General features: G+C 35.1%; 2 protein-coding genes across 7 annotated transcripts; one reads left to right on the top strand and one right to left on the bottom strand.

The window, feature by feature from the left end:
• The first annotated feature begins 9534 nt into the window (after positions 1-9534).
• Positions 9535-13623, top strand: LOC125206359 (protein NEOXANTHIN-DEFICIENT 1). 6 transcript variants are annotated; one of them, XM_089061034.1, is made up of 11 exons: positions 9535-9694; positions 11052-11146; positions 11262-11345; positions 11443-11506; positions 11741-11787; positions 12365-12419; positions 12630-12668; positions 12756-12915; positions 12982-13045; positions 13129-13196; positions 13299-13623. In XM_089061034.1, exons 2-11 carry the CDS (start codon positions 11082-11084, stop codon positions 13490-13492), a joined length of 840 nt encoding a protein of 279 aa, XP_088917160.1. In that variant the 5' UTR covers positions 9535-9694; positions 11052-11081; the 3' UTR covers positions 13493-13623. The 6 variants fall into 6 exon arrangements, with proteins under 6 accessions (XP_088917160.1, XP_088917156.1, XP_088917161.1 ...); XM_089061030.1 differs by having other exon boundaries at positions 9536-9694; positions 13129-13185; positions 13288-13623; XM_089061035.1 differs by having other exon boundaries at positions 9536-9694; positions 13129-13185; positions 13254-13452.
• Positions 13624-13701: 78 nt separating this feature from the next.
• On the bottom strand, positions 13702-16369 carry LOC125207849 (serine carboxypeptidase-like 45). The gene is made up of 9 exons (XM_048107350.2): positions 15682-16369; positions 15507-15608; positions 15340-15435; positions 15141-15233; positions 14974-15053; positions 14615-14896; positions 14412-14536; positions 14110-14320; positions 13702-14031 (listed from the first exon to the last, which is right to left on the bottom strand). Exons 1-9 carry the CDS (start codon positions 15947-15949, stop codon positions 13882-13884), a joined length of 1407 nt encoding a protein of 468 aa, XP_047963307.1. The 5' UTR covers positions 15950-16369; the 3' UTR covers positions 13702-13881.
• Positions 16370-17925: the final 1556 nt, after the last annotated feature.

Raw genomic sequence — 17925 nt, 5'->3', positions numbered from 1 at the left:
ATTATAAATAGTTAAAGGAAAAAAAGTAAAATAAGAAAAAGAATATTATAGATAAGACTCTTCTAATTGAAAATGAAAAATGTCTCGTGGAACGTGGAACGGAGGTTGAGTGGTAATTGCCAAAATGAAATACTAATCGAATTAGTACAGTAGTAACTAAATATGGTCCACAGTTTCAAAATTTGTAAGAGCACTCCCAATGGAGGTGGCGAATTCTCGGCGATAAATCGCCGATTATCGCCGAATTATCGCCGGCCATTGTGGCGAAGTCGGCGATAATTCGGCGATAATGTTACCGTTGCTTCGCCGAGTGGCGATTTATCGCCGGATTATCGCCGAGCGATCGCCGGCCACTGTGGGCGACGCTCGGCGATAATCGGCGATTTTTAAAATTTTTTTTTTTTTTTTTGGCCGAACGGCTATTTTATCCCACCCCTATAAATATTTCATCCTCTTCCTCCATTCATCACCCACAAACTTCATTCACACAAATTTTCAATCTTTTTTCTCTCCATCTTTATTAAATGAGTTCTGATTCATCGTCTCGTGCTCAGTCCGACGAGGAAATATCACATTCTTCTTCCGAAGAAGAGGTACCTCCCGCTCCCACCGGATGGGATGTAGCGGGTTTCGCCAACAACCCAATCAACAACTATATCTCCCGCTGCATACAAAGCGAGATCGCTCGAATGCAGCAGCCACCCCCCCAACGGCCAATCCGCCGGCGGCGCCGATACATCCCTCGCAACCACACTGGTGCGCACGATCGGCTGTTCGCCGATTATTTCGCGGAGGAACCACGTTATCCGGCAGATGTATTTCGTCGCCGGTTCAGAATGCGCCGCTCCCTCTTCCTGCGCATTGTTAATGCGTTGTCCGCGCGTTACCCCGAGTTCCGGCTCCAGCGAGACGCAGCAGGGAAGCCCGGACTATCGCCCCTACAGAAATGCACTGTTGCCATCCGGCAGTTGGCATATGGAGGGTCCGCCGACATGTTCGATGAGTATCTGCAATGCGGCGAGACGACTGGCAACGAGTGCCTGAAGAATTTCTGTCAGGGCGTGCGAGAGATATTTGGGGAGCACTACCTTCGCTCGCCGGACGCAGCTGACTGCCAGTTCCTACTGGATTGGCACTGGAGGACCCACGGCTTTCCGGGGATGCTCGGCAGCATCGACTGTATGCACTGGCAGTGGAAGAACTGCCCAACCGCGTGGCGAGGCCAGTTTACTACCGGCTACAAAGGTACGCATCCCACCATCATTCTTGAAGCCGTTGCCGACCAACGGCTTTGGATTTGGCATGCTTATTTTGGTATAGCCGGGTCGAACAACGACCTAAATGTTCTCAATTCCTCGCCCCTTTTCAACGAGCGGATCAACGGATTAGGCCCCTCCATCGAATTCACGGCCAATGGCAATGTGCATAACATGGGGTACTACCTGGCTGACGGCATCTATCCGCAATGGCCCGTGTTTCTGAAGACGATCAGATGCCCACTCGGAGATAGAAGAAGGTATTTTGCCCGAGCGCAAGAGTCTGCGCGCAAGGATGTGGAGAGGGCATTTGGGGTGCTCCAATCGCGATTTGCACTGGTAAAGGGTCCGACGCGCTTTTTCTACCAGGGGGATATTGCCGATATCATGTATGCGTGCATCATCATGCATAACATGATCATCGAAGATGAACACGAAGGCGTCCTCGACGTCACCAACGACCCAAGTGTTGCATCATCGAGTCACGGTGTCTCAACCGAGTCCGCCCGCCAGGGTGTACCGCACAACGAACATGAACGGTTCCAGGCGTTCATGGACATACACCAGAAGGAGGCCCATCAAGCACTACAACACGATATCATCGAAGAATTGTGGGCAAATAGAAACCGCGCCCACCGCCCTTGAATTTTTTTTTCTTTGAATTTTTTTTTTGATTTTTTATTTCCATTCGTGTACTTTTTTTTTTTTTAATTTTCTTCGTTGTAATGTGTACCCGTGTTTAATACAACGAACTTTATTACTATTTATTTGATTTATCTTTATAAATTAAATAAGCTAGCTTTATTATATATAAAAATAAAACAATTAAATTAGTGATGATGTAAAAATGAAATGTTGAGTTAGGGAGAAATAAGGGAGAAATAAGGGAGAAACCATTGTAGGGGTTGGCTAAAAACTGGGGATAAAATGTGATGCTGATGTGGCGCTGATGTGGCAGGAGTTAGGGAGAAATAAGGGAGAAATAAGGGAACTCCATTGGGAGTGCTCTAACTCGCCACCAATTTTGAATTGATAATTGACTGGTTCAAAAACGTCGATTTTTTTTTAAAAAATTTTGATAACTTCTGGTACCAAGTAAGCATGTTCTAATTGAAAATGATTATACGATGAAGAAGAACACTCGAATATAATAATAAATTGATGATATTAAAATGTAGAGTTCAAATATTAAATACTCCATAAAACTATAAGAAGTAAACATAAGAATATTTCATGACATTTATTTAAATAATAAAATATTTATAAATTACAAAGTTTAAGTTGTACTAGTAGTAATAAACAAGCTATTGGCTCTTGCATCTCTCAATTTTTCATGTGATTGTTTAAGTAATTGTAAAGTTTAATTAACTAAGCATATAATGTGTAAAGAGGGGATTGACTTTGATGGGAGAAGTGAAAGCTGAAGTAGATTAGAAAAGGATTTATCTTTATGAATGATTTTGAGGTTAAGATCTTTTGAAGCCTTTAAGTGTTTTGATTTTTGAAGGTCATTTTAGAATCAGGAATGAAATAGAATAATATATGGCCTTTCCTGGTACGAGATTTGTGAGGCCTGATTTACTGTATCAAATAAAAGGCCCATGGTTTAGTTCACACTTTTAACAAAACATAGCTCTAGGCGTCTTCTTTTACTTGGCACCAAAATTCAAATCAATTCAAGTTTAAATGGATTTTTATAAATAGATTGACCATATTCTGTGGGTGCAAACCAAGTGTTGGAAAGGTGGCAGCCATCAAGGTCAATAAAAAAAGGGAAAAAATTAAATTGAACTTGTAACAAAATAGTACTCCCTCCATACTCCTTGGAATTGCCATGACTCAATATTCACAATCTACAGTAGTACTAGTATTTTCTCTCTTTCGTTCTTATCAGCTTGGAGTTAATTAACCATGGGTAGAATTAGTTGTGGCATCTAGCTTTAAATCCTTAGGTATTGTACTCCAGTACTTTTACAAAAATCTATAGTTAATGGTGTTGGGCATGTTTTAGAAGATTATTTGATGTGGTTATTGTTCTAAGTTAATTTTGTAGTATTCATTTATTGTGTTCCTTGATTTGTTGTGTTGATACTTTTCGAGCTTCCATTTTTGGTTAGTTTGTTTTACTCTTCTATCATTTCCAAACTTCTACTTTGGAAGTGATGTGTGGAGTCCCCCTGATGTTGCAATTTGGAAATTCCGCATGAAGACTCTCCTTGATCTTGGTCAGGTATCCTGTACGAAATCCATTGTCGGATTTCCATCCGTGAGCAACTAGATCCAGCAAAGTGGCTGCTAAGATCTCCTCTTCACGAAAGATCCAAATGCGGCGTGAACGGTCCCCCTTACGAAACTTTTGCCTTACCGAACCAGCCACACCTATTTCGTGGAAAATGTCAGCATATAACATCAAATGCATACACTTACAACGACGTCTATGCATAAACATAACAAAAGAAAAATACAGTAGCAACCAAAACGAACCTTCCTGTGAGAAGGTACCAGTACCACTCTGCATCATTGGACGTTTTCCATTTGACATACCACCTACAAGGACCAATTAAAGCATTAATTTGATGCCACAAATGCATCAATATAAACTACAATTCATTCAAATCGAACCTTCCTGTGAGAAGATACCAGTACCACTCTGCATCATTGGGCGGTTTCCATTTGACATACCACCTACAAGGGCCAATTAGAATAGTAATTTGATGTCACAAATGCATCAATATCATATACAATTCATTCAAACCGTATCTTCCTGTGAGAAGGTACCAATACTACTCTGCATCATTGGGCGTTTTCCATTTTACATACCATCTACAAGGAGCAAATAAAGCAGTATTTTTATGCCACAGATGCATCAATATCATATACAATTAAGACAAATCGTGTGTTGCTTCAAGCTCCCCAAATTTTGCCCAACCAATTGAAGATAATAAATGGCAATTAAATTGCATTCTCCCAACCCATTATGTACTACGCTTTATGCAGTGTAAGATCCAAGGGGTCTCTGGTATCTAGCCCCATTACAGCAATCGAAAATACAGTTTTACAACAACAGAGAAGATGATTGCATTTGAGTTGCTGGAACAATTCTGCACTCTCCTCCAAACGTGAGTTCTCCAATTGAGAATGAAGCTTATTTATTGAAAGATCTACGCCGCTCAAATTTTTCGAAGTCGCGCCTAAAACTTGGCAGAACATGATTGTTGATCAATATAGTATTCAATTAATTATTTTGTCATTGACAAAGCTGCATCTATTTATTAAGAGTAAACTAAGTATTTGATATTTCACTTTCGCACGAAAATGGTACTTGATCTTTATTTTATATCGTTTTTGGTACTTGATACAATTTTCTTCCCAAAATATCATTTAAGCAAATATATTTTCCCATTCATGTCACAGAGGGTATTTTGGGCATACATAAAATTAGTACCAAAAGTGATATTATAATATATTCTCTTATTCTCCTCACTCTTTATACCATTATTATTAATCAATATTAATATTATTATTTTGATGTTCAAAATTAATAATTAATTCATTTTAATATCATTCAAATATACTTAAATATAATTATAATTATAATTAATTATTATAATAATAATATTATTATAATACTAAAAATTGATAGTAATTAATAAATAATTGTAGTATAATTATATAAATTATGAACCACATAATATTATGTAATAATAATTATAACAATAAAGGGAACATCTTTTTTGGTCCACGAACTTTGCCAAAGTATCATTTTAGGTCCGTGAACTTTGAAAATATCATTTGAGGTCCATCAACTATGGGTTAATATCATTTGAAGTACTTTTTTACTATTTTCAAATTTTTCTGGACGAAAATACCCTCAATATTTTTAAGGGTATATATTTTTAATAAACTTATCATATACTCATATTTTTTTATAAATATCTTTACTATATATTTTTGATGAATTTTCTAAATATAATTTGACCTACAATATTATCACTTAATTTTGTGACATGCAAGAAAATATCCTTATTCAATTTTTTATTATTAAAGAAAAGTTTTTTATTCAACCTTCAATATTATCACTTAATTTTGTGACATGCAAGAAAATATCCTTATTCAATTTTTTATTATTAAAGAAAAATTCTTTATTCAACTTTCAATATTATCACTTAATTTTGTGACATGCAAGAAAATATCCTTATTCAATTTTTTATTATTAAAGAAAGTTCTTTATTCAACCGTCAATATTATCACTTAATTTTGTGACATGCAAGAAAATATCCTTATTCAATTTTTTATTATTAAGAAAGTTCTTTATTCAATTTTAAAATTCTTTAATATAAAAAATTGAAGAAGCAATTTTACTTGCATGTCACAAAATTAAGTGATAATATTGAAGGTCAAATTATATTTAGAAAATTCGTCAAAAATATATTGTAAAGATATTTATAAAAAATATGGGTATATGATAAGTTTATTAAGAATATATACCCTTTAAGGTATTAAGGGTATTTTCGTCCAGAAAAACATGGAAATAGTAAAAAAGTACTTCAAATGATATTAACCCATAGTTGATGGACCTCAAATGATATTTTTAAAGTTCACGGACCTAAAATGATACTTTGGCAAAGTTTGTGGACCAAAAAAGATGTTCCCTCTTATTATTATTATTATTATTATTATTATTATTATTATTATTATTATTATTATTATTATTATTTTACATTAAATTAGTAACTAATCAATATAGCCTTAATAAAAATTTATATTGTGAATTGTATTCATAATGATATAAAAAGTTGAATATTTTTAGTTAGGTGTTTAAACCTTAAAATGAGTATAAAATAATTTAATAAAAAATATTCAATTGATTTAATTATTTTAAATAATCAATTTAATTAGGTATTTTGTTTTTTATTTATATTATGAATGCAACTAGATGTTGTATAAAATACTAAAAAGAAAGAAGAAAAAGAAGAGAAAAGAAAAACTAAGGAGAAAAAAAGAAAAAAGAAAGGCAGATAAAATACTAAAAAAAGAAAATGAAGAAAAAAGAAAGATAGAAGAAACTAAAGAAGAAAAAGAGAAATAAGAAAAGAAGAAAAAATAATCACATATTTGGTACTATTTAATTGAAATTTCCAAAAATATTCTCCATTAAAAAAAATCACATGTTTGATACCTAGGGTTATTTTTGTTATAGGATATCAAAAACGATATAAAATAAAGATCAAGTACCATTTATGTGCGAAAACGAAAGATTAGGTACCATTTATTTAATTCACTCATTTATTAAACACCGAACGCATGAAAGTGGTTTTAATTAAGTGGGCCCTTCTCCCTCAATTCTAGCTAACTTAGTTTTATATCTCACCTTCCTATATCTGGGTAACTAAACACGCTCTAGTGTTTAGTTCGAAATCTATAGGGAATAAAGGGAACCAAAAATATTTTGAATTTTCTTAGCCTGCTCTTTCTTGTTAGCCCTATTGTTATTGTTCTTAAATTTTCTTCCCAAACTTCCGAAGTCAGTTTTTAAGTTGTAAACTCTTGCGAGTTTCGAAAATATTGAAGAAGAAGAAGAAAGGAGAGAAAATATTGTTTACAAGTGTTGATTTGTTTAGTGTTTCTATCGCCTAGTGTTGATTTTTTTGTTATTTATCTCTGTTGTTAGGTTTTAGAAGCTTATATCTCCTTTATTTTTGCCTAGTTTATTTTATTGTAGTTGTTGCCACTTGATTTAGTATAGTTACTCTATTTTCTCTTGCAACCTAATTTGAAGTGTGGCATTGCCAAATCTTTCTAAACGTAGTAAGTTCATCCCCTAATTATCCTGTTCCTCGTGTATTACACCATTAATCTCTAATGTAGAAGAAAAAAAATTCCCTAGTCCATGTTTACCTAGTGTAGGGCTAAACTACCACTCTACCAGTATTCATAACTGTAATATTTCTCTTCACTTATTCTCCTACGCAATATATTATCCTTACAAAATTCAATAATTCACTGCACTTTTTATATATGAATCTCCACCCTACTCGGCTACTCTTATTGACTTTATAAAGCATCAACATCAGATTCCAAAATTTTAGGAAAATCATTCCAAAAACAGTCTTATTTTCTGGTTGACGTCCAAGTACCGTCCAAGTACCGTCCACGTATATATGAAACACTATTCTTTTGAAGGATAAGTTGAGAGAGTTTATTCAAAAAGGTGAGTGGATTACCGATTGGATACAAATCTAATCAAAATCTAACATCCATATTCCAAACCCTTATTTTTTATTTTTTCTGAAAAACATTTTTCATGATTATGTAGTACTATAAATTTAATTTCGGGTTTCCGGGGAGAGAGAGAGAAACACGATAAAGATTGAGCACTCACTTATTAATTAATCTAGGGCTTAGTGGAAACCAATAAAATAGGGTGATAATTAGATAAAGCGAAAAAGTGTGTGTATAGAAAGCAGGTCGACGCGTTTCGAGTAATGAAACCCATATGGAGTATTAACTAAAGATGCCACTTAATTAATCTATCAATATTAAATTGCTGGACGAAGCTTCGTCCGCCAATGTGTCACCTTTGTTTAATTCCCTTTATCTAAAATATTTACTTTCTTTTGCTTTAAAACATTGATATTGATTTTGGTGATGGACATTAGCCCCATGTTTGCTATACAAACATACCCCTTCTCCAGTAAAACCATCAAACAAAGCAAAGTTTATTTAGTGGTCCATTTTTCGCAAATATTTTCACCTACCAACTTATTCTTTCCCAAAGATCCAATTGAAAAAAATACTGTAAGAATCTTATAGTAGAATTTATGAAATCTTGAAATATAATGTCCGATTAATTATAATTAAAAAAATAATTAATATTTTTGTAATTATAATGAATTGGACAAACCACATAATAATATGTTCGTTTTGGTATATGGAGATTGTACCTTTTGTTTGCGACTTAAGATTTAGAAAATTTTGTTTCAATCAGTTTCATCGTATACACTCATGCACTAAAAATGATTCCAAGTGTCTTTTCAATTTACATGCGATTTGTTATCTTTATCTGTTGTTATTTTTTCTATTTAGAGTTACTATTGATAATTTTTAACCAACTTTCAAATATGTGATTACGGATTGTTGTACGTAACAATCTTCATTATCAACATAAATTATTACTACATTTTTGTCGTGCAAATACCAAGATAGAGAATTATATATATACATTTCTAATTGTTTGATGTCATAGTTAACCTTAACTCAAAGCCCATATAAGACAAATGCTCTATTCAATCTTACCAAAATTATAACTTTAACCATGTTTATGTAACCCACCAATTTATCAAGTTAAGCCATGTTATATAATATGGCACTATATAAATTTAGATAATTTCTTTTCAATCAAATAACAACGAAAAAAAATCATATCTTTGCATATCTTGACATAAAACCCGTATTTCTCATCATGTTTTATATATCTACTCATATCCTATCTTTTATATCAAACGAGTCCTTAGTATATTAGTGTTCGGTCACATGCTTTGAACTATATTAGGTATATATTCATTATTTTCTCTTGAGAAATATAGGCTTGCATACTTGCACTCATCCAAATCTATAGATATTAGAAAAACATAATTGAATTAATATAGCAGTGTCGGTCACATGCATTGAACTATATTAGTTACATATTCTATTATCTCTCTTAAAATATAAAGTTAAACACTTGTACTCATCCAAATCTATAGATATTGGAAAACACAATTGAATTGATATAGCGGTGTTCGGTCACATGCATTGAACTATAGATTATGTATATAATCATTATCCTTTCTTGAAATATAAAATTGCACAATTGCACTTGTTCAAATCTATAGATATTAGAAAAACATATTTGAATTTGTATGATATTTATAAGCAGTTTTAAAATCAAGAAAAAATTGTGAAAAAACTTGAAGCGAAAATTAAGTAGGCTACTTATAAAAGACGCAATAGCTAATCATAGTAACCGAAGAGGCATACATGTCCAAGGAGAGTAGCATCAGATTCATGAAACCTACCCTTCAAACGTGTGCTTAATAATGATTTTAAATTAAATAAAAGTAATGAGTAAGTAATCTTGAAAAACAGGGGACTGTTTAGTGTAATAAAAAGCTGCCGCCAAATGAGAGGTCGTGTGGGGGAGTGGCGACAAAAAAATAAAGCACAGTACTTTCGAATGTCCTCGTTTCTAACAACTCTAAACTCTAAACTATACATTATCTAATCTTATTATTGTGTAATGATGTCACCCCCTTCGCCACCCATAACCTCATCCCTTCCTATCAAAACTCCACCCCCTCACGATTTTATGTTTCATAGTATAAATTCAAAACAAATCTCCAAAGTTGGGAATATTTTCTTTCTGGGATTAATTACCCAACAGAAACAAAAAGATAAAGGTTTGATTTTTAGTTTGTTTTTCGTATGTATGACCCCCCTTTGCCCTTGCCGACTTCTTTTGCTTGCTTTTCTTGAATATGATGTTTATCCTTTTCCCCTCTTCTTTGCCATTTGCTATCAAGTATTGTGTGGATTGCCCCTCTCTCTCTCACACAAGCTTTCTGAATATTGTTTTGTATGCCATGAAGTTTTATTACATGTCTGCTCATTATGCACAAATGCTGGTCCCCTAGATTCAAATGGAAGTTTTTTCTTGCTGAACATTAAATGAGGGTCTTGTTGGAAACATTAAATGGAAGTGTTTTATTAGATTTGGACTGTTAGGGAAGAAGTGCACAAAATTAGATATAGTGAAGTGAGCTTACTTTCTTTCTAGTATAGTAGGAAATGAACACACAGTTGCTGCCCTAGTTTGGCATTGCCATTAATCAAATTATAGAACTAGGGATTGCAGCTCGAGGTCTTATTTTTCAGTTCATTCTTTCTGATTAGTTGCTTTCAAGGACTGTTTTCATTGTTTTTGAGGTTAGAATGGCAAGATTTAGCTGTTTTAAGTTATGTAGATATATTCACAACCTCAAGGATTTGGGGCTAACTATAGCCATAATTTATGTGGCTCTTCATCTAAATACTTCGTTTGATGAGAAAGGTATTGCTCTATATCAGATTATCAGTAAGCTTTGGCATTTCGTTTGACACAACAGAATTTCCCTTGGGTTGTTGCTGGATTTGGGAAAGTGATAGGGCAACATGGTTGTGTGTTTCTCAGTCTTTCTGATGTATCTGGAGAATAAACCGTGTGATCAGTAATGCTTGTGTTTCTAGATAAAGTGCAACTTTTTTATTTAATTTTAATGCTAATGTAATTTTAATATGCAAGAAATCAATGAACATGTATTCTGATGATTGGTATTTATGGTAACCTCAATGATATTCTATATTTGGAACTGATGATGCCATTAATTAGCGTGTAGGAGCATCTGCACAAAAACTCAGGCAATATAGTATTATTTGATTATATATTAGTATATTATATCAACTTGTGCAACTTGCATGGCCCTCACAATACTATGTATGATGATAAACAGTGAGCTGTGTTCTATGTTGTGAGCTGAAAATGTTTATTTTAATTGAAAATGTTTTAAAATCCCAACTTGCTGAATGTGCATGGTGTCTGCATGTAGCTTAGAAGTATGCTTCTATTGCTAAATCATTATATTTCTGATGAAAATATTACACGATATTGCATGCCTTTTTCGTTTTGTTTATGATTAGGTCTGTCTGAAGATGAAGCTGGTGTTGTTTGATTCTAGTGTTCCTTTGTTTCTTATCTGATGTTGGAACTCTCTATGGCAGTAACTACAAGTTTTCTTGCTGCTCGAAACAATGGACACTTCAGAAATTAATTCTTCTCGAGGATATGGTAAACCACCGTGGATTTTCAAGGGAAGGCAAGTTTTTTTATCCCATTTCAAATGAAGTTTCGCTGACTAATATTCTGTATCAAGTTCTTGATGGAAAAAAAATATCGAAATGTACATAAAGTGCTCAGTCTTGACATTTCAGTGCCTTGTACCAGCTCCATCTTGTGAAGGCAGAGACAGCTCGAGCATTCATTCCCAAAGAACTCAGATTAGTAGAGGCGTTCGGGTAAACCAGTGGCGTAAACAGCTTGTTTCTTCAGATGCACGTAAAGTCAGAATCTTTTTTTAATACTACTAGTTGGTACTATCTATGTACTCTGCAGGTATACTCTTGGAGGATTCTTTCTTGCTAATTATGAGGAGAGTCCTGCTGGGATATTTGATGAGGTTTTTCATTGTTTATATTGCCTATTTCTATTATTTATTCCTGATAAGCCCATGTGAGCTACCATGATTCCTGAGATAATTGAAAACAATAATACAACTTGATTGAATATTAAAATGCAGTTTATGGGGACATTCATTTCTATTTAGGAACATGAAAAAAGGATCTGTCTGTTAAGCTTAAATTAATGTCAACTTGCATTTAATCTACTTTTTCTTTTGGCCTTATTTTTTCAGCTTGTGGTAATAGCAGGAATTGTTTGGAACCCTCCTACTTCTTGTGCGTAAGTATTCTGCGAACAAGTTGGGGATTTTGTATATAATGTCAAAACTACTTTGTCTGACTATTTTCTTTATATATGTAGCTACTATTTTTCACATGCTTATATGATTTTTGAATGAGATTTCATACCTCATATTCCTTGTATGACTGGTTCCCTACTGAGTAATCCTGCAGTTTGGACGTGGATGATCTAAGTCCATATTTATCTTGTGCTCCGGGCGTATGGATATTAGGTCACGCTAGTGTTTCAGATACTACTATACATCATTTTCTGTTTTCCTACATTTTACTACTGGAAGACGATGACCTTAGTTGCACCACTTTGAAAATGCTGTTATATATAAATTTATGTTGCAGCTGATAAATTTGTTCCAAGCATATTATTATACTATCATCTGACACATACACACAAGATTTTGTTTCTACATATGATGTGCTTGCATAGATGTTCAGGCAATTTACTAATAAACTCACCATTTTTCAGTATTAGTCCTCTATCATCTAGACTGTGAAGCTGTAGTTTTGTTAAGTATTCACACTCACACTGACAAGTTCCCTTGTATATATTTTATGGATAGATGGGCTGCAAGAGTGCTGGTAAACAGTGACAAAGCATGCCTCCACGGACAAAAGGTAGCCTTTGGAGTTTCCAGTTTGCCATATTTTTGTCGTTTCATTCATCACAGAGCTTCCGGGTCAAGGATTCAGTTTTGATTGATATGAAATAGCTTCCAGAAATTAGCTAGGCAAGCTATAGGCATGCTATACAATCTCATGGTCATACATTCCAGCTGCAGAGCTCCCTGCAAAACTTTAATAACATTTCTTAAAAATATTATGCAGGACGTCGGACTCCCTAGCCGAGTTGCCAATTTTACAAAGGTGGGCTTCAATCTGAATGCATACGCCTCTAGGAATCACAAACTGTGATGTATTTCCATCTAACATTTCTAGGTTTGTATTAACTAGAGCGTGAGAGCACTTCCCGTGTCAAAAAGGAGTCGATTTGGTGGCTTTATGAACAAGATTGGCATCAGTGATAGCATGGAGAAATGTTTGGATATAAAAGTAGAAGAGATGAACAATCACACAGCCATGGACTTGTGCAGTATCAAACTCACTGCTGCTGGTCAGTATGCTGCCTTCTCTTGTCAATTTGATATCGTGCTATAAGTGACTCATTTTTTCTTGGCAGCATCTCAAAAAGACACTGGAAGATGGATGGGCCCAGAAATCAAGATGTCACTCCCAAGCTTCAGGTATTCACTTTACTTTTTTTCGAAGTTCCATCCTTTGGAGATCGCAGTAAATGAAACTGTTTTTGGTTTTTCACAAAATGCAGCGGCCGCACAGAGCACATTCCTCACCTCCTTAAGTATTCTTGCCATATTGGATGCAGGTTTCTTCCTAGTAATTATTTTACACCATTTTCAGCTATATTTTCATCTAAATGTTTTGTTTCAACAGTACACAATTTGCTTATTTATTCAACTTTATTGAGGGTGAGAGCAGTGTCACCAGCTAAAGTGTGTGGTCCATTTGCATCAAATATGGATGGTGAGAGTACGGACGGGTATTCTGGAAATGAGAAGAGAGACCTCAGCATCTCCGTGATGCTATCAAAGCCTATTTTAGCCTTGGAGTTCAACTGTCTGCAAATGAAGGTGGAAGCTCCAACAATCATTCCACAGGAGAAGCACGGATGAAAAAGTGACCCGTGTCGTTGTTGTTACTTTATAACTTGCTTCCGTAGTTTCCACATGTTCATTCTTTGATTTGCAAGATGATTTGTTCTGTCTAAATATCGTTGGGAAATAAATGTCTCTTAATCTTATAATGGTTGTTACTATTGCTGGCCTTCTTTTCAATTAAATATCTAGTTTCAGAAAGTTGATTATTTTGTTTGAATTTGCAATTTCATCAGCACTAAAAATACACTTCCATCTTCTGACAAAAACTGCCACCAATTGGCACACACCATTTCTTCATTCTTACAAATCTTGATTTCCAGAAACCAAACAAATTAACAAATGTAAATTCTTTAACATCATCACTCAACAGTTTAACTACTTACAATTTGAATCTGAGATGTTCTCTAAAATTCTTGAGGTAGAGGCCTGCCTTCCAGAAACGCTTTGAACAGCACAAGGGATCTCTTCGGCTGAGAAAATGGAGCTTCATGAGACGCCCCTCGGATTGTTGCAAACGAGAGGTTGTTGTCGTAGACCTGAGTCCACCCTCCAACCTGAGATGAGCATCATCACTCAGACATGTTAACCAGGAACACACTATATTGATTGATTCACTCAAGAGAGAATTTCACCTGCATCCCAGCAAACCACACCCTGTAAGGCGTAGTTGAACGCAGCTTCAACAGCCGTGCCAGTCTGTGAACGAGCCTTCGACTTCCAGTTAAAGGTATGACTGAATCTTGATCTCCACTGTACACCAAAATAGGGATTCCAGCCTGAATTATTCTCCCCACAACGTTGATTGTAGGTATCTCGAGATCAAGTGGTTCATAATCCAAAATACTGAAACAAGGTTGTCACAAAAAGTTCAGAATCCTGTTCTGCATCGTGTGTGCATGTGGGAGGTACGTTTATGAACAACAAGGATTATTACTTGCTGCAGACGAGCCACCGGTTGAGTCCAACGAGGCGCGCATGAAGGGCCTTCTGAACATCTTTCCTGTTCAAGTAATTCAGAGTCTCGTCCTCCACACACACATCTATGCTCTCAGTGACTTGCTGCACAGAAGAAACGCGCAATTCAGACTTGCAAATGCAGTAAGACAGTTAGAGGCCCTAAAAAACTGGGACTCTAACCTGAGGAGCAAGGGCTTTGGACTGAGCGAGCACGGATGGGATGCAGACATCGAGAGTGACATCGTATTTGTCAACAAATTTGCTGGTTTCAGTTGTGACAAGGCTCATCACCTTGGTGCAGATCGGGGAGAGAGAGCCTCTGTAGTATTCGCTCACATATCGCGAATAATTGCAGGCAGAAGTGAACATTCTGTACGTTGTATCGGATATTAGGCCATGAGACCAGAAGAATTCAGCCCTTGAGTTGAAGTCTGTTCCATATTCTAGTACTGGATTCCCTAGCTACATTATAGATTATAAGTACATTACAAATTATTGATCTTGAAACAAGATGGGAATTCTGTTTGAGCAAAACTCACTGCAATTCCTTTGAGATTGAATTCTTTTCTCTTTTTGTTGAATTGGAGCATCAGCTCTGCTAGCTGGGGAATATAGTGGCCTAAGAGTAACTAAAACTTGTTAGGAATCATTCCACCTCACAATTTTATTCTATTGAAAAAAATATATTCTTTTTGGAGGGTACTACCAGCATAGCTCTCTCCTGTGATATACAAGCTTCTGTCCTTGTATTGTGGGAATTTAAGGAACCAGTTTTGCAGAAATACCAAGTTGTCACGAGCTATAACACAGAGCTAGATTTTAGAATATTAATTACAGATACTTCCCATCTCCTAAAATGGAACAAAAAATTATAAAAGCAACAATATACATGCATGGAGACATGCCTGTGATTTTGTCATTTACACCTTCATAAGAAGATGAATTGGCAGCATAAGAAAAACCTACTCCAATGGGTGACTCCAAATACAAGACATTTGCTTCTGCAGAGCATCACACAAATCAAATGCCACAAAATGAGTGAAGCAAAGATATGTTGAAGATTGAATGAAACCTCTATTCCAGCTATGCTCATTCCTGACCAGTCCATTTCCACTTGGCCTAAAAGGCCCATTTTCAGAAAATGCCCCAACTCCCAAAGATGAACAACCAGGACCTGTCAATAATCACACCATTCAAACTACTATCATAAACACACAGACACACACACACAGAGTGAGAAATGTGACCTCCATTCAACCATAGAACAAGAGGCTTCGACGCAGGATCAATCTCAGCTTCAACAAAATAGTAAAACAGAGCTCTCTCCTCATTTTGATCAACAGATACGTAGCCAGAATATTGGTGGAAGCTAACCCGGGGCTGCCCAGGAAGCTCAGATATTCTGTCAGCAGCTGACAGAGAAGAAGATGAGGAATGACACTTAGCTGAATGTGCCAATAAAGCGAAAAAAGCTACGATCTTTACATTGGCAGCCATGGCCAAATTCAAAGCCATGATTGATTTAGCTTTAGTCGCTTTGGAGATTATTTGAATGTGATGTGAGATGAAGAAAGAATAAAACTGGTTTCACAACGTGAGCTGTATGAATGAACAAGGATATGATAAAAGGGAATGGAAAAAACTGGGGTCTGATTTCTTGCAGACTGCAATTGTAGTTGTAGTCCCCGCTCTTCGCTTGTTCTCTTGTTGTCTTGTGAAAAAAGTTAGGACATACATTTACAATAAATCTAAAAAAGATCCACTTTTTTGAAGTGGGATTTATTCGATTCAAGGTCAAGACTCTTTCACACTGTTGCAGCATCAGTTGCAATTGTGTGTAGACTAGAAAGCTTCTCCTTCCACACTGAGTTCCAAGATTCTTTATTTCTAAAATTCTTAGTATTTCTGCAAATGCACACCAATAAAACACAATACTTCACTAAAAAACCGTAATTATGAATCCTAAAACCATAATTTGGGGTAAATCAAACACAATAGCATATAAAATTAGAAAAAAATCAATAGTTTAATTGGAAAAAAAAATCCATAGCTTGATAATTTATAAACAGATTTTAAAACTGTTATGCAAAACCAAATCTAGTGAAAAATTTAGGAATATACCAGCAAATTACTCTTTTATCAATGGTCAACAAGCATTAGACAGCCCCACAATATCAATTTGACAACAATGCAACTATGTATGTATGTTAAAAGGAGACCCAACAGCAACATTGCCAACTAAAAATAGTTGCTTAAAGTGGAAAATTAAACGAGCATCAGTGCTTGCCAATATTAGAGATTTGTTGCTAGATAAAAATATTGAAATTTCATGTCTAAATGCTATAGAAATATATTATAATCTTGAAAGAGATAATCATATCTTTTTTGGTATTCGACCAAAAAAAACAGTATGCTACTCTTTATATATAAATAATGCGCCTGAGACACCTTCCAATTCAGTCGAAAAAGTAAAAGAAAAAAAAATTGGAAATTGGAGAGTAGCAGTTGCAGCAGCAGATGATTGTGTCAACAATGAAATGATGGGCTTTTCACCATCTTTAATTTCACGCCTTAGATTTCATGTCTACACAATTCATGTGCATTTACTACTACTCCCTCCGTCCCGGCTAAGATGACACATTGCTTAGCCGGCACGGGATTTTAGGAGTTATTGGTTAAAGTGTTTAATTGGAGAGAGAGAAGGTGGTTGTAGGTATTAAAGTAGAGAGATGAAGATAGATGGATATTTTAATAGGAGGTGAGAAAAAAGTGGTTGAGTGTATTAATTGAAGAGAGAAAGTTACCAAAAAAGGAAATGTGTCATCTTAGTTGGGACAAACTAAAAAGGAAAACGTGTCATCTTAAGCGGGACGGAGGGAGTATATCATTTACATATAGTCTTGCTATGAATATGATCTTTCTTTATTTCCTTTTTCTTGATTGTAATAAGTGTACCAGACACTAATATTACCACGCCATATCCACATATATTTATATTGCAACATTTAATAAAATGGGAATAAGATTTAGAGATAAGATGATCTAAATATTTGCGTGTTGATACTATTATTATATTACTGAGGGGTGTTCGGTCGCCAAGATTAAATTTCATGATTAAAGATGTATCATGTTTGGTTCACAAGATTAAACCCTACAACTTAATTTTAGATAGATAGTTTCATAATATTTAGTCATAGCCTCCCCCTACAACTAAAATAATCCCATAACTTAATCCTAGATGGATAGTCTCATGATACTTAGTCATGGCAACTGAATGCTACCATAGTGAAACAAGATTTGGGTTTAGACCCACAACATAAAACAACAGCTTGAAATTCATCAGATTTATTCTTGTCATAGTTTGTTTGCAAATTTTCAACAACTTCAAGAGTGGTACTTGTATATGGAGTAGTAGAGTAAATATCAGTTGCACAGCCTCCACTTGTAAGAGCATCCACAATGGCGGCTAGCGCATCAGCTAGCCGAATCAT

The sequence above is a fragment of the Salvia hispanica genome, chromosome 6 (genome assembly GCF_029641045.1).
Source record: "Salvia hispanica isolate PSC_SH4W2 chromosome 6, Shi_PSC_v1, whole genome shotgun sequence".
In the NCBI taxonomy this organism is placed as follows: Eukaryota; Viridiplantae; Streptophyta; class Magnoliopsida; order Lamiales; family Lamiaceae; genus Salvia; species Salvia hispanica.
This window is presented reverse-complemented; position numbering and strand designations above follow the sequence as displayed.